Source organism: Vicia villosa, linkage group LG6, assembly GCF_029867415.1.
Source record: "Vicia villosa cultivar HV-30 ecotype Madison, WI linkage group LG6, Vvil1.0, whole genome shotgun sequence".
NCBI classification, from domain to species: Eukaryota; Viridiplantae; Streptophyta; class Magnoliopsida; order Fabales; family Fabaceae; genus Vicia; species Vicia villosa.
Window position 1 is genome coordinate 27,966,579 of NC_081185.1, and position 21,135 is coordinate 27,987,713.

General features: G+C 32.4%; 4 protein-coding genes across 4 annotated transcripts; 3 read left to right on the forward strand and 1 right to left on the reverse strand.

Moving 5' to 3' along the window:
• Nucleotides 1–7,420: 7,420 nt before the first annotated feature.
• LOC131613441 (uncharacterized) lies at nucleotides 7,421–8,344 on the forward strand. The gene has a single exon (XM_058885110.1). It carries the CDS (start codon nucleotides 7,421–7,423, stop codon nucleotides 8,342–8,344), a length of 924 nt encoding a protein of 307 aa, XP_058741093.1.
• Nucleotides 8,345–10,666: 2,322 nt separating this feature from the next.
• On the reverse strand, nucleotides 10,667–11,387 carry LOC131613443 (uncharacterized protein At4g04775-like). The gene is made up of 3 exons (XM_058885111.1): nucleotides 11,238–11,387; nucleotides 10,974–11,155; nucleotides 10,667–10,703 (listed from the first exon to the last, which is right to left on the reverse strand). Exons 1-3 carry the CDS (start codon nucleotides 11,385–11,387, stop codon nucleotides 10,667–10,669), a joined length of 369 nt encoding a protein of 122 aa, XP_058741094.1.
• Nucleotides 11,388–14,367: 2,980 nt separating this feature from the next.
• Nucleotides 14,368–15,954, forward strand: LOC131609055 (ribonucleoside-diphosphate reductase small chain). Its single transcript, XM_058880686.1, has one exon. It carries the CDS (start codon nucleotides 14,484–14,486, stop codon nucleotides 15,471–15,473), a length of 990 nt encoding a protein of 329 aa, XP_058736669.1. The 5' UTR covers nucleotides 14,368–14,483; the 3' UTR covers nucleotides 15,474–15,954.
• On the forward strand, nucleotides 15,817–20,101 carry LOC131609056 (uncharacterized). The gene is made up of 7 exons (XM_058880687.1): nucleotides 15,817–15,949; nucleotides 16,053–16,093; nucleotides 16,568–16,625; nucleotides 19,109–19,202; nucleotides 19,316–19,400; nucleotides 19,481–19,546; nucleotides 19,702–20,101. Exons 1-7 carry the CDS (start codon nucleotides 15,859–15,861, stop codon nucleotides 19,813–19,815), a joined length of 549 nt encoding a protein of 182 aa, XP_058736670.1. The 5' UTR covers nucleotides 15,817–15,858; the 3' UTR covers nucleotides 19,816–20,101.
• Nucleotides 20,102–21,135: the final 1,034 nt, after the last annotated feature.

Below are 21,135 nucleotides of genomic sequence, written 5' to 3' on the forward strand. Positions count from 1 at the left end.
CAAATCCTGCTGCTTATGGGTTCCATTGCTTTGAGGTTATTCTAATACTAATTTAAATTCAATTTCTGTTCAATTCTTTTCTATGAAATCATTTGATTAATTTTATTACAATTGTTTTCTTAATTTGATTGTTGCTCATAGGATATAATTGATTAAATTTGATTGCATGCATGTTCCTAAATTTAATCGTGTGTTATCGTTTGCTTAATTCGTTAACTCGTCATATTCTTAACAATTTGCTTAATTTGATAAACAGGAACATAACTCGTATGATTTTGATAAGCGCTTGTCTGATTGATCTCATAATCGAATAGGATCAAAGCCGTTTAGGGATTGGTGTTATTATAGTCGATGATAAGTTAGAACCCGAATCATTAGGATTAGTTGTTTTAGCTTATTTGATAATCACTTATTTACTCTGTTTTATAAATTGATTCTAAAACCATAAACTCCCAATTCGATTTTTATTAGTTAATAACAAAGCAAGAATCTTTGCAATACGATACTCAAGTCATTGTCGCTATCTACAGTTTTTAAAATCACTCGTTTTGACTCGCGCACGACAGAGGATCACTTACCACACATCTAACGCAACATTCTTATCTCTGCTACACCTAATTTATTTTCATGTTGATTCTTAACCGCCAAATATTTTGTCCCGTACAAAATCGCATATCAATTTACAATTTGATAAAAATAATTCTTCATCTCGAGTGGTACCTTTGTGTCACATAAAATCCCTGAAGCCCTATTCCATTTCAGCCACCCGCTTGAATTCAATTATTTATATCCCCTTTTATTTCTGCATCGTTCTATATTATAGACTCAAGCTATTTAAATCGTGTGACTTATGAGGTGACACAATCTCCATCTCCCATCTCTAGGTTAGAAACACTTCTCTTTTTAGTAAACTTACATTTCATATACTCCATTTTACTCATTCTTAAATAAAAGTCATGTGTTTATATATAAAGGGTACTGAAGCCCAAGTGCTGAAGAGTCTGAAGACTCTGAAGACTTGAAGCTCTGAAGACCCCAGACTTATTTTCTGTCTTCTAACTCATGCTCAGCAGAGCCTCTGAAGTCCAAGAAGAATAGAATATAACGTTTACGTAGTACATAGTACGTGGTAAAAATCGAATGTTTCGCTCCACTACCATGAAATACGGACACATCATACGATCTTGTCCCTCACTACGTTCAAGTTGCCAACTATCTAGAAGTTCCAGAAATGCCCTTCAACGAATATATTATTTTATTTGGCTATATAAAGGCTTGAAGACTAAAAGAGAATACTGTTAATTCACGCTCATTCATACGCCCTCTAAAGACTGTTCATAAGCTTCTCATTCTCTTTAAGTCTATAATATGAATTTACTGTTTACTCCAGCTTGTGTAGAAGCATTTATTGTAAATAAACTTTCTTTCAAACTGTAGTTTGATCTTTTCCTTAAGAGACCAGTTGGTCAGATTTCTTAAGAAGTCTAAGATTAATGTGTTTTAGAGGTTGTACGTTAGTCACTTGCAGTTAGCTTGTGCATTGTAATAATCTTGAGATTATTAGATTAAGACCTTGTTGATAAGGCGAAATCACCTTAGCAGGTGGACTAGATTAGCTTGATATTTTTCAAGTGAACTAATATAAACATACCTTGTTCTTTCCTTCTTGCAAATCTATCTTTACTGTCAAGAATCAACTTCATTTTAAAGGGAAAAGTTTTTGGTGTTAAAACCTTATTCAAACCCCTCTTTCTAGTGTTTTTTACACTTTCAAGTTATACCTGATGAGCTTGTTGTGTGAATAGTAACAGAAGGTTGTTTTTTCCTTTTGAGTTTCAAGCTTTATAAGCAGTCCCATTAAGTTTTCATATCTAGAATCAGAAACATGTTTTTCATTGTCCATTTTGGTTTGAGTCTGCTCTGGATCTGCATTTGTTTTGTCAAATCTCTCATCCATTTGCTGTTGAGTTTGATTGATGGTATTATCAAGATGTATATGTGCAGTTTGAACAACTTCTTCTACAATTTCTCTAGAAGAAGGGTTAGGGGGTTGGGGGGCACGAGGTCAAGAGATGAAAACACCAATTGAAAAAGAAGGTACCAAAATATAAACACAAACTAATAAGAACATAAAATTATGAATTAATTATCTACTTAATTCCAACACCAAAAGTTGCTAAAATACAAACAAGATCATAATGGATCAACTACTGAACCCTTGAAGGAAATAAAATTAAGGGAATTTCTCATTTCACCTCTATACCTTCTCAAGCACCTTTGGTGCATTTCATTTTTTACCCTCACAATTCAAAGATGCATCTCTGAACGCACCACATTTCATTTTTTTAGAGGTGTTTTCGGAGATGCATCTCAGAATTCATCAAATTCAATTTTATTTTATTTTTTTGCGAAAAATAGTGTTTTCGGAGATACATTTTCGAAATATCCCAATATTTGCTTGAGATTTTTTGAATATGCATTTCTGAAATAATCCAATATTTGTTAAAAAAATTAAAATCAAAGTGAATCAATTATATTAATTGTATAATAACCATAATCAATAATTTAATTATAATAAATATTTGGTTGGTAAAATTCATTGTTAGTAATAATTCTTTTTAGGCTTAATTAGTGACGAAATCCTTTAACTTAATTTAAGGTTTCACTTTAGTCCCTTATCTAATAAATGTTACATATCAGTCTCTTAAAAACTGTTCTGTTAGTTTTGTTGGTCCTTTCCGTTAAATTTTATGAAAAAACATTAACTTGGCCCATGTGGCAGAACAGTATGGATTAAAAAAATGATGTCAGAGTTAAACTAGAGGAGTTTGATTTTCGGAGGTTAAAAACCCCTGCAATATGTTAATAATTTGTAAAAAAAAAAAATATTTTTTCTGTTTTCCTTCCATGAACATAAACACATAAATAATTATTCTACGAGTTTTCTTCACTATGTCACTGCATTTTTTACATATTATCATAACAATAGATAAACATGAATGCTAAGAACATGTCTGATGAAGTAAATAAAAGAAGTGACAACATCACATGCAGGCCAACGACATTTCTTTGAGTTCCCTTTCTATGCTTTTCAACGACATTTTTCTCATCATATCAATTTTACTTCCACCACAAAATCTACAAAAACTAAAACAAATCCAAAATCATTCTTCACTCTGAAAATTAGAAAACAAACTTAACTTACGATCAAACTCCAATTTTTATAATGTTAACACCTAACTTTAAACAAAGTTTGCATTTTTGTGAAACAAAATTAACACATTTATCAATCTAGTAACAACATAACAAGTAAATAACCTAACTCATCTTCTCCTTCCCCAAAATATAATTTTTTTAAAAAGCAAAACTTTTGTACTTTATATATCAAAAGTTGCAACAATTTTCATACACCATGGTCTCAAAGATCTACAAATTCCAATAATAATTAACAAAAATATAGAACAACGAATCTAAAGTATTATCTTTAAAATTAGGGTATTAAAATAAACCAACACTGGAAAACCATCAATCCAGGATCCCAAATTCAAAAAGACTTGCTTCCAAATTTAAGATGTATGCCTCAAAAGAAAGACAATCCTTTGCTGCAGAAACTTATTTGCAAAACAAAATCATAAAGAGATCGACGACTTACGTGCTACTTTATTTACCGAAAGTCTCTCCCATGCCAGTAGTATTTTTTAGAAGATTTTGACATTTTGTGAACAAAACAAAACGTAACTTGTCTCCCTTACCGAAGCAGATCGCCGACTGCACCACCACTCAAATCTATGGTACGCCCCCTCCAATTTCCCTTTTCAGACCATAAATTCGATTAATATCGCAGCACTTCACACCATACTCGGTTTAAATCATACTCGCAGGAGAGGATCCAAACAACTCTAATAGAGATCGACGACTTACATGCTACTTTCTTTGTATCTTCCTTCTTTGAGGGTGATTCCATCTTCTTCCACTCTGGCGTTCTCAAATGATGATTCAGTTGGTTGGTTTAATTATTTTCTGTTGGAGAAACAAATGAGAAGAAGATGAAGAAGAACAAAAAAGTGTTACGATGAACCAAATTGATTTAGGCTATGTTTGGATTGGTGGTATGAGATGGAAAGGAATGGTATGGTATTTAATGAGATTTCATCGTTTGGATTTACAAATAATGGATGGAATGAAACATGATGGAATACATTCCATTACATCCAATTCTCCATTTTTTGTTCCATCCAATTCAAGGTGTATGTGATGGAATGTGAAATTTTAAATAAAATAACCAAACAATGGAGTGAGATCTTTTATTCCGTTCAATCCAAACATAGCTTTAAAGATAAAATTAGGGTTAAGTGGATGTTTCAGGTGTTTAATAATAAATAATAATAATAAATAGGTTTTAATTTTTTAAAATTTTAATTTTTAAATCAATATAAAATAAAACAATTCCATGTCATTTAACTTACTACCAGCTGGCATGCCACATATACATAAGTTAACCGAATTTGATAAAATTTAACATATTGGACCAATGTGACTAACGGAATAACTTTCAAGGACTTAAAATGAATGTTTATTAAATAAGGGATGAAAGTGAAACTTGAAATTAAATTAAGGGACAAAAAATGTATTAAGCCTTCTTTTTCTTTTTAGTACAATGAATATTTTCTATTATTATAAATTATATAGTATAGTGAAATTATTTATTATACTGAATATTATTATTAATATTTTAGTAAAATGAAATTATTTATTATAATCAACATTTATTATAATCAATTATTTAGTGTAATAAATAGTTTAATGCTTTCTTTGATGAAAAGATAATATATTTTAAAAAATATAATAAATTATTGATATTTCTAAATAAAATTTTTTAAAATAAATTATTGATATTTCTAAATCAACAATTTTTTAAAAAAAGAATTTATATTTTTAAAGAAAAAATTGAACTTTTTTATGATATTTATGAGATAACAAAACTTGATTTAACCATGATGATCTATGAGAATATTCTTACTAAATTAAATATGATATTTTTATCTCAGTATTAAAAGTTTTATATTATTTTTCTTTCTCAAATATTTGACATGATTTTACTATAAAAGAATTTTAGTTGGTTAAAAAAAACATATAACTATAGAATTAAAAAGAAAATTATTGAATTAAAAAACTATTGAATTTTAAATGGTATATATATTTAATTATATATTTGATTAATACAATTAATAATATTATTAATACAATTGATATACATTAATTTTAATTTTTTAATAAATATTGAATTATTTTAAAAATGCATCTCTGAATATCCCAAGACTAAGTATTGGAATATTTCGGAAAAGTATATCCGAACCTTCATTATGAGGTGCATTTGGAAATATATCTTTGAAAGATATTTTGAAATTTTAAATCATGATTTTCATTTTTCACCACCACAAAATGTAATAAAAAATTCTCTAAAATTAAACATAATAATAAATAAAACTAAAACTATTTTGCAACACAAACTTTCATAAATTTTTTTTTCTTAATTCTTTTGGGCCTGCTATCAAGTGGTGTGCAAGTAATATCACATAGTAGAAATCAATATTTTTAATTGGGGTCAAACATTTCTTTATGAAAAATAATAAAATGTTCAATTAGATTAGACATTATGATAAGTGCTGAATAACATGTAAGATGGAGGTAATGTAAATTCATGAATTAACTTACAAAAGAAAGAATTGACATGTAAATTAAAGACGAGATGAAATTCCCCAAATTTAATCAATCACAATGAATCTCATATCATAACCCAAATAATAAATTATGATGATTTCTCACTACACGCCATAGGCTTTTGAAGATGTTTTCGGAAGCATTTTTTTTTTAAAAAAAATATTTTTTCGTAGATGCATTTACATAAGTGTTAAAACATAATGAAATTTGAGATTTTCTCAATTAATTAAGAAAATCAAAATATTACGTCGATACATCTACGGAACACTCTCTTTTCAAATCGTTCTATAGATGTATCTACGGAATATTCCATAGATGTATCTATGGAACATTCGGATTTTCCTAATTAATTAGAAAAATCGCAAATTTCACTATACAAAAAAAAACTAAATTTTTTGAAAAAATGAGATGCTTCTGGACGTACATATACCAAAACAGAGAGTAAAAATAAAATTTCGCGCGATGTATAATTGATCTATGAGGTGCTTTGAAAAATTGTCTAAATGATAGACAAATAAATAAAAAAGATAGGCTTAAATGCACTTTTGACCCCCCTATTTTCATTTTAATGAACTTTTGATCCCCCATTTTCAAAATTCCTTATTTTGATCCCCAAACATTCAGTTTTTTGGCAATTTTAGAGCCCATCTCCAAAAATGCATATGTGGCAGTGGGAATTGCTGAGTTGGGTAAAATTACATATGCCACGTAATTTCATTAATTTAATTTATAATTTTAAATACAAAACATATTCTGAAAATGCTAAATCTCTTTTTATAAAAGACAAAGATTTATAAAACAGAACCTAATTTCGTGACCTAATTTCATCTCTTTTTATAAAACACAAAGAATTAACGACATATCAATTCTCTTCCTCTTGTTCGTGACCTAATTTTCATCGTTCTCCAGCATAGCTTCATACGAGCATCGTTCTCTTCCTCTTCCGCTTCACAAATTCGTGACCTAATTTCATCGTTTCATCTTTCATCGCCCTCTTCCAGAACGAGCAACATGAGCAAGATTCCACCCATTCGCCCATCATCGGTATGCAAAGAGGATGTTCGGTATTGTATGAGGTATGTTCTCTTAACTCGTTATTTTTCATCACACTGTTCAGTTGTCTAAGTATGCTGAATGTAAATTCTTTTTTGTTCAGACCATCTCAAAACAACTACATTAAGATAAGGTTTCATCATAGGGGGAAGTTTGTAGAGAGTCCATGTAAATGGTATGTTGATGGTTTAGTACTGAATTGGATTGGACATGGGATGCGGACTACATGTCGTACATGGATTTTGAAAATTTGATTAAGGCTGAGGGATATTGTAATATCAAATGTATGTGGTACTGGAACCCTAAGTTTAGCTTTAGTCGTGGCCTTAGACCCTTAAACTGCGATAAAGATGTGCTTAAGTTTGTTGATGATATTAAGGGTTTTCAATTGGTGGATGTATATGTTGAGCACACAATAGAAGTGACTCCTGTTGTCGAGGATTATGTTGATGGCTGTCCAAACTATGCTGATGATAAAGCTGAATCTGATGTTGAAGTTGAAAAGGAGTATGTTGATGATGAAGTTGAAAAGGAGAATGTTGATACTGAAGTTGAAAAGGAGCATGTTGATACTTAAGTTGAAAAGGAACATGTTGATGCTGAAGTTGAGGATGATGATGAAGAGTATGTTGCAACTGAGAGTGAGATGAGTAGTTATAGTCATGACTTGAATGAGTGTGTTCCTGAAAGTGAGGATGAAGGACAAGATGTGGAATTGGACTGGACAACTATCATTCAAGGTGATGAGGATAATGCCAAGGATATATATTCTGAGGAGGATTATGATTCTGATGTATTGCACACACCTAATGAGAGTGACAATGATGATGAAATAGAAAAGTTTCCTTCTTTTAAGAGTGATTCCTCAAAGTTTGAGCTAGGTATGGTGTTTAGTAACAAAGAAAAGATTCATGAGGCTTTGGCAGAATATGCTTTGAAGATGAACAAAAATGTTCATGTCAAGAAAAATGATGGAAAGAAGATGGTGATGAAATGTATGGAAGGATGCACTTTTCACATGAGGATTAGTAAAAGGGTTGGCAACCAATTTTGGCAAGTTGTAAGTTTGGTTGATGAACACAACTGTTCAAGAACTCCAAATAACAGGCAAGCAAAGACTACATATCTGGCTAAGCAGTTTGGCCATATTCTTAGACACAACCCTGATATGAAGCCAGCAGGATTGATAGCTCAAGCTATTGATAGATGGGGTGTGAAATTGTCACATGATCAGGCATACAGGGCTAAGAGAAAGGCTATGGATTTGTTACAAGGTGCTTCTATGGACCAATTCAACCATCTGAGAAGTTATGCACAAGAGTTACTAAAATCTAACCCTCGTAGCACTTGTGTGATTAGATGTTCTCCTTCAACTGAAGGCCCTGTTTTTGAAAGGATTTATGTATGTCTGGAGGCTTGCAAGTATGGTTTTGCAATGTACTGTAGGCCATTGATAGGGTTGGATGCGTGTTTCTTGAAAGGTGATTTTGGAGGGCAATTGATGGCTGCTGTTGGGAGGGATGGAAACAATAGGATTTTTCCTATTGCTTATGCTGTTGTGGAAGCATAAACAAAAGATGCGTGGGATTGGTTCATCAAACTTCTATTGGAAGATTTGGAAGCCATAAACAAAAGAGCTTATGCTTTTATTTCCGACCAACAAAAGGTATGGATCTTGATTGTTTCATGGTGACGTGCTATATATTGATTCTCATCTAATAATTGTCTTGTTTTTATAATAGGGTTTGGTACCAGCAATTCAAGCTGTGAGTGATCATGTAGAACAACGCCTTTGTGCAAAGCACTTATATGGGAATTGGAAGAAGAAAAATCCAGGGCTTGAATTCAAAGAGGTTATGTGGAGTGCAGCAAGAGCAACAACTGTGCCATAGTGGGAAAGGGCAATGGCAAGGATGAAGAACATGAAACAATCAGCATGGAAGGAGATGATGGATATCCCTGCACATTATTGGAGTCGATCTCACTTCAAAACATATTCCAAATGTGATCTTCAGGTAAACAACATGTGTGAGGTTTTCAATAGGGCAATTCTGGAATATAGGGATAAGCCAATCATCACTTTATTGGAAGGCATTAAACGCTACCTTACAAAGAGGCTAACTAAGCAAAAGGAACTCATGAGTAGCTACAACGGTGACATATGCCCTAAGATACAGGTGAGTCTTGAAAAGAAGAAGAAGATTGCACAACATTGGACACCCACATGGCATGGTGACGATGATATGGCGATATATGGTGTGACTAATGGAAGGGATACATATGTTGCTAATCTGAAGAAAGAGACATGTTCATGTAGGAGATGGGATTTAACTGGAATCCCTTGCAGTCATTCGATCACATGTATGTGACAAATCAAGAAAAAACCTGAAGACTATGTTTCTCAATATTACAGGTATTATGATCTACTATCTGTGTATTAATGTTCTCTGAACTACTATTATGATTTTCATTGGATCTGTTGTGATTTACAGGAAGATTAATTTCAACAACAGCTACTCCCATATAATTTACCCTACTAATGGTCCACAGTTGTGGCCTTTGGATGAGGAGTCCACTATGAATCCTCCAGCTATGAGAAGGGCCATAAGTCGTCCCAAGAAAATGAGAAACAAGTCTAACGATGAACCAAAGAATCCACATGTCCTACCTAGAAAATTGGCAACTGTTACTTGTCATAAGTGTGGCGCAATGGGGCACAATAAAAGAAGCTGTAAGGGAAAGAGGGCTGCTGAAAGAGCCATTCCAAAAGGAGGAAATAGCAAAGGTGGACAAGGGAAGAAGAGTAAAACAAACCAAGTTGAGATTGGAAACTCATCACAAGCACCTCCATCTACACAACCATCTCAGGAGTAGTGTTATGTAATTAGTGTGGTCATCTATTGTAATGAACAAGTATATTTTGGTTATCTAGTTTGGTTATCTATTGTAATGAACAAGTATATTTTGGTTATCTAGTTTGGTTATCTATTGTAATGAAGAAGTATATTTTGGTTATCTAGTTTGGTTATCTATTGTAATGAACAAGTATATTTTGGTTATCTAGTTTGGTTGTAATGAACAAGTATGTTTAATGAACAAGGTGTTCTGTTATGGTATTATTGATTGTCTATTCTGTTATGGCATTGGTTGGTTGTCTAATTTCATTTCTGTTGGGAAACAATTGGTGTGTTCTTTAATGAACAAGCATTGTCTATTCTGTTATGGCATTGATGTGTTCTGTAATGGCATTGTGTATTCTGTTATGGCATTGTGTATTCTGTTATGGCATTGATTGTCTAATAGCCAGGTTCAGCCACTTGAAGTATGTCTAGTTAAGTTGCTTCTGTTTTGCATGTTTTGCATGTCTATATTTGAATGTCTATATATGCAAGTGTAACGATAATATTATCCTCCAACAATCCAATTATTTGAACTACATTTAGATGGCTGCAAAAAGATTGAAAGCCTGAAAAATGGAGTTGTCTTTATCGGGCGCTGTTGTACAAGGATTTTCTTCAGGACTGCCCCTTACAGAATGTTCACATAATTGATGGCACACGGTCTTTGGTTCAGGACTGCCCCAATACATCAAGTCTTTGGTTCATCCTTGATGGCTCCAAAATAATTCAATGTTGGAAATTCTTAAATTAAATAGCTGTTCAAAACTTAAGTCCCTACCAAAGCTTCCAGCCTCCTTGCAAACTCTTGAATTAAATGAATGCAGGAAACTTAAGTCCCTACCAAAACTTCTAGCCTCCTTGAAAAAACTTAGAACCATATTGTATGCTTCTACTGGGCCTTCAAGGTTATTTCAGAGCTGAACAAACTTACAAGTAAAAACAATTGAGCTCTGAGCCTGCAGTATTAATCCAGGATTACCTGCATTGTTAAACTATGAGCCTGCAGTAAAAACAGTTGATACAAAGAGCCTGCAGTATTAAACTATGAGCACATTATCAAATAGGCTCTCTTGTAAAATAAATTGCCCTAAAAACAGTGATACAAATTGTGCAACAAACTGATCTCATTGATAACCATAATAGTACAACTTGTCTCATAATTAATCAAAAGTGTTACAATTGGAAATTGAGACTGATACATCAAACTTGTCTCATTTAACATCAAACTAGTTCATTACAAATCCTAACACTAGTCCCACTACTAACACGACAATGGACGCAATCGAAAGCTTCAAATACATTATCCTCATGTTCAAATTCCGGATCTTCTTGCTCATTTCATCTTCTTGGATCTTGGCTGCATCAATTTTGAGATTTGCAATTTTCAGTTTCTGTTTCAATGTTGAAATCATCTCTTTTGCTCTAGGGCCCAGCTCTTCATCATACCAAACAAAATGATTACATCTCTTGTACCCCTGAATCTACAGAAATTTACAGATGCAATTTAGGATGGAATTTAGGGTTATCCTCACAACTAAAAATTACAGAATAGGAGATGCTTACCTTGTACATCCCACACCCGTAAAAACGACGTCCTGGGTTAGAATCAGTCCAAGAAGTCATTAAAGGTGCATCAAGACCACACCTACATTCGCCATGGACGGAAGGGGATTTTGTTCGACTACTTGCTTCAGAAAAATGAGACATGGACATGGCTGGAAAACGAAAAGGAATACGTTTGGGTTTTATAAAAACGAAAACGAAAAGGAATACGTTTAGGGGTACAAGATATGGTATGCTGGAAAATGAAGATCTTAGGTCAAGGATTTCACGAACAAGATGAAGAAAGGTGGACAAGTTTCTGATTTATAAAAAAAGAATTAATATTATTTAGTTTGTTCAGAAATTGTTTTGTATTTAAACCTATAAATTAAATAAATGATTATGTTTTGTATTTAAAATTATAAATTAAAGGGATAATAGCTATTTTGCCCCCTGCCATATGGGCGAAGTTTGAAAAACGCCCCTGTAAAAAAAAAAAATTGGATTCGCCCCCTAACATATGAAGATTCCTCTGTTTTGCCCCTTCAAGAAATTTAATATTCAAAATTATTGACGTGGCAACCATTTTTTTTATTTTTTAAAATTATTTATAATGACGTGGCATGCTTAGTTGGAATTTTTTATTATTTTTAAATTATTTATAATGACGTGGCAAGCTTAGTTGGAATTAGCCAAAATTTTGTCTCCCATGGGTATTGAACCCATGACCTATTAATCACAAGGGAGCACCACCAACCACTAGGCTACTTTACTTTTGTTGTTCTATTCTTACTTTAAGTACTTATATTATAATAAACTAGTTATATTTATCTACTTTTATCAAATATTATCAGTTACTTTTGTTGTTCTATTTTACTTTTGTCAAATATTAACGTTAATATATTTATCTAATTAAATATTTATTTTAATTAAATTATAAAATATATCAGTTAAAATATAATAGTTATATTATAGTTATTAGTTAACATTGTTATTAATTAATACTATTATAATTAATATTTATTTTACTGTTAAAATTAATTAAATTCTAAAATATAAATTAATTTAGTTTTAATTTAAATTTGTTTAATTTAGTTTTAATTACATAAACTAATTTAATTTAGTCATATTTTATAGGCTATGTTTTATAAACTAATTTAAAAAATACTGAACCAAATTAATTTAGTCATATTTTATAAGCTATGTTTTAAAATATACTGTTAATCATGTTTCATAGGCTATGTTTTAAAAAAATAATGTACCTTTTAAACTAATGTAATAAACTAGTTTAAACTAATTTATTAACGTTATTTTCAATTAATAATTTAAATAATTAAAGTTATTTAAATAATTAAAGTTATTTAAATATTAACATTTTTAAATATCAATGATATTTAATAATTTTTAAATATCTATGTTACAATATTTTAAATATTAACGGTAAATATGCAATTCATGTAATATATTAATGTTAATATATTAGTTAATAAAACATATAATAAAAAATCATAACCTAAATAAATATATTAACACTAATATACTGGTTAATAAAACATTATCATTGATTAACAATAATATTAAAACATATATCAAAATATAAGAACCTAAATAAATATTTAATAAACATATTTTCAGAAATTACTATAATATAAGTACTTAAAGTAAGAATAGAACAACAAAAGTAAAGTAGTCTAGTGGTTGGTGGTGCCCCCTTGTAATTACTAGGTCATGGGTTCAATACCCATGGAAGACAAAATTTTGGCTTTAATATTTGACATTTTAACAAACAAATAATTAAATAATAATAAAACATGCCACATGGAATTAAAATAAATAAAAAATAAATAAAAACTCCAACTAAGCCTGCCACGTCATTAAAAATAATAAAAAATTCCAACTAAGCATGCCACGTCATTATAAATAATTTAAAAAAATAAAAAAATGGTTGCCACGTCAATAATTTTGAATATTAAATTTCTTGAAGGGGTAAAACAGGGGAATCTTCATATGTTAGGGGGCAAATCCAAATTTTTTTTTTTACAGGGGCGTTTTTCAAACCTCGCCCATATGGCAGGGGGCAAAATAGCTATTATCCCTAAATTAAATTAATTAAATTACGTGGCATATGTAATTTTAGCCAACTCAGCAATTCTCACTGCCACATATGCATTTTTGGAGAGGGGCTCTAAAATTGGCAAAAAACTAAATGTTTTGGGATCAAAATAAGGAATTTTGAAAATGGGGGATCAAAAGTTCATTAAAATGAAAATAAGGGGGTCAAAAGTGCATTTAAGCAAAAAAAAATAAAAAGACTTACAAATAAACTCAAAAGAGCTTACTCCACACAATTCTCATCCATTCATTTCAAATCCCAACAAACCATTTCATCGTTATCCCTACACGGCTACACGCCAATGTAAACAACAAAACCATCTTAAATTCCCATCAAATACCTAAACTACGCCTCCCTTGTTCAAAAACCCCAAACTACCCCCTTCCAATCTTCTTATGAAAGCTTTTCCAATTTATTAAAATAATAATTAATTAAAACAGAAGAAAAAATAATAATCGCATAATTTTTTTATTACTACTATGATATTTATATAAAACATTAAATATTGCTAAGAAAAATAAAGGGTCTCAATAATAAAACTATTTAATATGGTTTTGATAAAAGATTTAATATACAGACAGTGTAAAATAGTTTTATAGTGTCATTGAAATTATAATCGTTAATTTTTATAGAAGTTTAACTTTTTCGTTAAATTACATATAAAGTATTTTTTTTAAGGATTGTGATACACTAAATATATAAAATATTTTATACCGACAGTACACTACCTTTAAATTCTTTAATAAATTAATTCAGTTAATATATAAATATGAAAAGCACAAGGTTATTACACAAAAAAAGTAAATATGAAAAAACTTTTTTTTTTTATATATTAAATGTTTTTTAAAGAAAAAGGTGAAAGGAATCCATAAAAAAATAGATTAAATAATAAATAGCTAGCGCCAAACTTTCTTTGAATAATTCAAAAAACCCGCGTGGTTTCCCTCTTTTCCGCACATTTATTTCCCAAACAAACCCTCCAAATTTTTTCAAATTCCCCCGCTCCAATTTTCACTCAATCTTTATATAAACCCTTCACTCCTTCATACCTCTTCACTCAAAACTCAAACCCTAAACACAAATCCTAAATAAACCCTTTCTCTCTTCTCAAATAATCACTTTTTTTCTTCCAATTTCAATTCTCAAACCAAACAATGCCTGCTTTTCCAGAAGAACCCCTTCTCGCCCCTAACCCAGACCGTTTCTGCATGTTCCCAATCCAATACCCTAAAATCTGGGAAATGTACAAAAAAGCCGAAGCCTCATTCTGGACCGCCGAAGAAGTCGATCTCTCCCAAGATAATCAGCACTGGATCTCCCTCACCGACGGCGAACGCCACTTCGTTTCGCATGTCCTCGCCTTCTTTGCCGCTTCCGACGGCATCGTCTTGGAGAATCTTGCCGGAAGATTCATGAAAGAAGTCCAAGTCTCTGAAGCGCGTGCCTTCTACGGATTCCAGATCGCAATTGAGAATATCCATTCCGAGATGTATTCTCTTCTCCTGGAGGCCTATATCAAAGATTCCGCTGAGAAGAACCGTTTGTTTCATGCTATCGAGACGATTCCTTGTATTACCAAGAAAGCTGAATGGGCGATGAAGTGGATCGATTCGTCTGATACTTTCGCTGAGAGAATCGTTGCTTTCGCTTGCGTTGAAGGTATATTTTTCTCCGGTAGTTTCTGTGCGATTTTCTGGCTTAAAAAACGCGGTTTAATGCCTGGATTAACTTTTTCAAACGAGCTTATTTCACGCGATGAAGGTCTCCATTGCGATTTCGCTTGTTTGCTTTACTCGCTATTAAAAAAGAAACTTCCAGAAGAGCGCGTGCAGATGATTGTTCGCGATGCGGTTGAGATCGAGAGGGAGTTTGTGTGCGACGCGCTTCCTTGCGCGTTGGTTGGGATGAACGGTGATTTGATGAGTACGTATATTGAGTATGTTGCTGATAGGTTGTTGGGGGAGCTTGGGTGTGGGAAGATTTATAATGTGACGAATCCGTTTGATTGGATGGATCTGATTTCGCTTCAGGGGAAAACCAACTTTTTTGAGAAGCGCGTTGGGGAGTATCAGAAGGCTTCTGTGATGAATAGTTTGACTGCGAATGGGACTGATCATGTTTTTAAACTTGATGAGGATTTTTAGATCTGGAAATTAGGGTTATCTACTAATATTTATATTTAGTTTTTAATAATTGTTCTTGTTTCTCTCACCATTTTATGGTTGGGTTTTAAGCGATTTCTTATATTTATGATATTGTTTCAATTTCAATGTAAAAAAGCAGTTTACAAATTTAATGAATGTACTATTTCTTTCATAATTCTACTTGATTGCAATTTTTTCCTTATTGACTAAAATGCCCCTTATTGTTGTTTATCGATTAATTTTGATAAAGTTAAATTTGGGAATTTAAATAAGCGAAATAAGTGCTTAAAACTTAAGTTATGCACGAGCTTAAAAACGTTTGACACAGATAAGATTCGTTTGGGCCACTTTTGCGGTGAGTAGAGTATTGTTTTGTGGATCTTTAATGGCTTCTGGAATGCAGAGCAGTGGAATGTTGTCCAGAGAACAACTTTTTCATCTTTTCGAGCGTTTTATTATCCTTACTGCCCAGCCTGGTATCCTAATTTTGTTTTGGTTTATGTGTTTTGAATGTTATTTTTTCAACCCTATTTTGATTTTATTGCAATATGGTTGTGTTGTGTGTTTTGTTTTCTGAAGATGTAAAGAAAAGGATTGTAGATGCTGTTCTGGATAAGCAGGTGATAGATTATCTTGGCATTTGTTTAAGGGGTTTATCTTTGCTCTTCGTTTTCATGTTTTTGCTGTTGGTGTCTCAAATGGGTTTAAATTTAATTGGGCATTTCATCTTCAATGTCAAAAGATAATGCACTTTCAAAGTTTCTTAAAATGTTGAAGCTGTTTTCAAAAGTTGCAAAAGAATGTGCTGAAGGAAGTATTGAATGAGAATTATGTTTATGTTTATTTGTTCCAGTGAAAATGAAAACTTGAAGCAAGCATAGGAATTGGCTAGAATCTTCTTTGTGGGGTTGGATTTTAGATTATGAATGAACAATCTCTGAATGCTTATTTTGACATGTCTATTTGAATGCTTTAATATCAAATAAACACTCCAAGTCAGTTTCACATTATACTTTAGTTTTTTTTTATGTTATGAAAGTTGATTTGTAAAATGTTATGCTGCCATTTTTATGGAATTCATAACCTATGAGCAGGAGGCTGTTGCTGTGACCACTAGTATACAGGAAGAAATATTTTTGGAGATGGGTGTTGGTATGTTTTTTTGTATTGAAATATATTTGTTATTTAAGTTGTATTTTGAATTTCGAGTCTTGACGTCTTTTTTTCATGTCATTAATCTGCGTAGTCATGGCATTATGTGCTTAAATTCAACTCAGCTGCCTGCTGTGCTTGTGTCACAGTTCATCTATACAAGTGTTTATGTGTATATCAGTATATCTATATAGAGATGTTGTATATATGTGTGCATTTCAGATTCTTTACGGGATATTTGCCTTTTAGCTGTTGAAGAGAGAGACGGAATGATAGCATTCTAAACTCTTGGTAGTCGATGTGATAACCGGCTTCGTGCTGGTCCTAAAGATGTAGTTTTAGAATTTTGAGTCCACAAACTGAGTTAATAGCAACCAGACTATTCAAGTTTCACAAACCTCCCTTTTTTGTCTTAGCCTGCATTATTGAAAGTCCAAACCCCGAATGAGGTTCTCTCAACGGAACCTTTTGTTTTCCCTGTATTTCTTTGCTTAAAAAATTTCTTCTAAGCATAGCCTAAGTTTGAATTTGTTGTATTGGGGTACCCTAATTTGTGTACAAGCTCAAATTTGTTTATATGAATCTTTATTGTAACTCCAGCATTGGTTTGTGTTCTTACATGAAATTTAGCATCTGAGATTTTTGGTTCTGTGCAAATCACCTGCTACAACATTTGAAGGAAAAGGTTGATTTCACTTTCAGTTATTTACAGCTTTGATCTGAACCTGTGATTTTGGTAGTTTTAGTAGAGTTGAATGGGGCATTAATCAAAAGCTATTGTTGAGAGGTGAGTTGAGCTGGCTTGAGTTTAGAAATTTAAATAACTTAATTTTGAATAAGTATAACATTTAAAGATTATTATGAGGAAAAACAAGAAAAGTGCAGTCACTACTTATGCTATTTATGGTTTTTTGATTTTTCTGTCATTTTATTTCATATTTATGACCAAACACCATAAGCTTGGACGATTGGTAAAAGATGAGTTAAAATTCTTTTATCCTGTTATCAGGATGCCTGTAAAGGTGATAGGGACAGCAAAGTTTGATAAGTTCCATGTTGCAGCGACTGCAACAGATCTAGTTTACTGCCAATTGCAATACCAGATTATGTACTTCTGGTATTAGGGATAGAAATGGTTTCTAGATAATAAAAGAGATTGGTTTCTATTACTGGAAAGGTAGGTGTAATTCCACAATCTCAAGTCCAATACCTGTTTACTGTTGTTAACTTATTTCCACTATGCATGTAACAAACACCTTACTTTCACTAACTGATAGAACACCAAGGTCCAACATGAACCAATCACTAGGCCCAGTTCACAAGCACAGTTTCTAGAAGTTTGTAGAAAGAGAAGGAATAAGAGTTAGTTAGCAACTTCCCTGGTTTTAGGGGACTTTCTGTTATAAAAGGGAGGGAAGGGGAAATATTGTTAGAAAGTTTGTTAGGAAAGTTATATTCTGGTTTAAGAGCTTAGCTCTGGTTTAAGAGTTCATAGAACTCTTGTTTACACATTCTATTTTCTGTTTCCCACCACTGTAAGAGCTTGAGGCTCACCATCTTCACTTTCAGTCAATAAAGTTTAGTTTGTCACCTTAAAATTCTGAGTTCTATCATTGATCCGACCAGCTGGATTGTCAAGGGAGAGCCAGCATTTGTGACATTCAAGATGAAAGAAAGAATTTGACGTGTTGGAAGCAAGAACGGGAAGATTGGAGGAACTCACCAAATCGTTTATTGCAGAGTTTCATCAATTGTTACAGCCAGAGGTGGCAAGCCTTTGAGGGGGTGTGTCGAGGATTCTGGTGATGATGGTCACTCGTCTTCCAGCAATATGTTATTGGGAGGAGGGAAGATCAGCACTCAAGTTCTTGGGAGAGAAGAAAGCGAGCGATTGCGAGTTTGAAGGTCTACTGGAAGAGACCTTTTCTCAGCATGTGAAACAGACTAAGAAGGAACAACCACAATCGTTGGCTGCAATTCTTCATTCGAGTAATCCCAAGAATTTACAGTTCCTTCACAGCCTTGATGGGTTTCCAGTCTGATCAAAATTTCTTCCACTCCTTAGTTCTCATTCCATGTCACAGCCCATTGTTGCTATAAAAAACCAGGAAACTGGAGTTCATATAACAAGGAAGCAAAGCATAGAAGAGTGGAATTATATTTTTGGGCCAGAAAACTTAAGGTGTTTTCTTATCTGTGGGGGGAAGGTTGACATTGATATATGCAGTTATGCACTGTTTTAATTTTCCTCTCTTTATTTTAGTTTAGGGTAGCTGCGGGGTAACTTGGGGCATTTTGATACTCTGATTGATGATATGTGCAGATCTGCGTTTTCCTTGCCAATCTTGATAGATATTTATTCTGGTGACCAATGCAATAAGTCAATTTTTTCAATACTTATAATTTTCTTGAGGTTATCTTCTGTTTGATACATCTATTATATGTACATTTTGCCATTATTTATTTTTTTATTCATACAACAGACCCACGATTTGGTATTTCATGCCTGGGAAAAATCAGTACTGAATATGAGAATGACCAAGATTTGATGATTGAATTTTATAAATTCCTTGCCAAGTAAGTCACCTCTATCATTATGTGTAGCATTAACTCATTTCTATTTGTCAACATTTTCTCTTCAATTCTTTACTGCAAAAATGGCCTTTTAACTATGAATTGTGAATTGTTAGAGAAGAGATGGCCTGCGATGAAGCAGAGCTTGGAGAAGAAGAATTTGCAGAAAAAAAGAGCTATCAACAAAACTTACAGCAACAGGTAATATTTTCAACTTATGTTGAACTTTGTCGGTACTTGTACGTGTACACTGCTTATATTGAGAGAGTGAATCTTCACAGCAACTAGAGATGCTGCAGCACATGCGCAAGTTTAACTTGGATGATCAATCTGCAATCCTTGAGAAGGTGAATACTAGTTTTTTTTATAGCTTATATGACATGTTCGTAAGCGGTTTTCAACTTGGGACATAAAATTTTGAATTTATTTTTATGTTTTGCTATAAAAGCAGCTTATTACATAAGCTTTCCATGAAAACAAATTAATTATATTGATTTTCCAGTTACACCAGCAGATGGAGAATGGCAATTATGAAAGCGAGACATCCATTTTGTCAGCTAAGCAGGTGGAAGAGATAATTCAAAGGAAGGTGACCCCTCTGTTTATGCCAAGTTAGACACAGAATCTGCACTTATCATGGAGCCAGAACCTGTCAACTATTTTGTATCGGCCTATTCCATAATCCGTGATATGTACATTTACTCTGTTTATTTGCCAAAATATGATGTGTTGTATTGTTTACTTCGCATCATTTAACACTTGCTGTTCTTGCATCCCTGAATTTTTTTGTGCATTTTCTTCTTGAACGGGGAGCTAAAAATACCCGAGCGATGCACCGTATGGATGCCACATATATGTTTCATAAACTAAGCATATATGATTCATAAACTATTGGAACAAAATCAATCTATTTATAACAGTAGGTGAACACACTAATTAAAAGACACATCATTCATATGTTTTAAGAAACACATGGGGTGTGAGTGATGGTTCAACCGATCAACCACAACTCAACTTCATTATAAATGTGATGGAATCATCTATCTTACTAATTTTATCATTAAAAAAATTCAGCAAGGTGGAGAGATAGAACCAAAAGGATGCTACTCGTTATATGACGTTAAATCTCCGATATTATTTGTTACTTGTTCCTGTGGTCATAGCCTTACTTAACTTATAAATAATGTATGTATAATCCTAACTAATGAAATTGATCAATTACTCAACAATTGATATCTAGAGTCTTACCCGTTTTTTTTGGTAACATACGCAGTTTTGTTAGTTTGATTGGTTGCAAATTGTTAGAGTTGATTATAATACTTTTATAACTCATAACTCACCAATAGGCACATATTCAAAATTTTCACCACCATCAATTCCAAAGTATAATTGCTTTTATGATCATTAGGCATAGTTAATAGAGAATCTGTTGTGTTCAAGTTTTCACCACCATCAATTCCAAAGTATAATTGGTTTTATGATCATTAGGCATAGTTAATGGAGAATCTATTGTGTTCAAAGGAGTATTGAAGTTTGATTGAATATGTCACAGTAGCACTTAAGAATGCCACAGACGAGCAAATGAAACTTGACGCTGAAAGGAATATCAAAGACTTGAAGTTCATAAAGAGATAACAATTGAAGGAAACCGTGACATCATTGCACTTGATTACAATGATGGGGAAATAAAAAATTGATGCTTATGAGCTACCTCTCAGAGAAATAAAAGAACATACTTGCCTCAAGCACTATGTGTCTTTGTCACAAGTCAAGAAGTAGTCTAAGGTATAGGCCATTATACAATCTAGCCATCTTTTAACACAAGGGTTGATCCAAATACATATGAAGAACCTGCTAATATTTTCGTTTGAAATGAAGTAACGGATCAAGAGATAAAATCCATTGAAAATAACAACACACAGGAGTTAAATTTTTT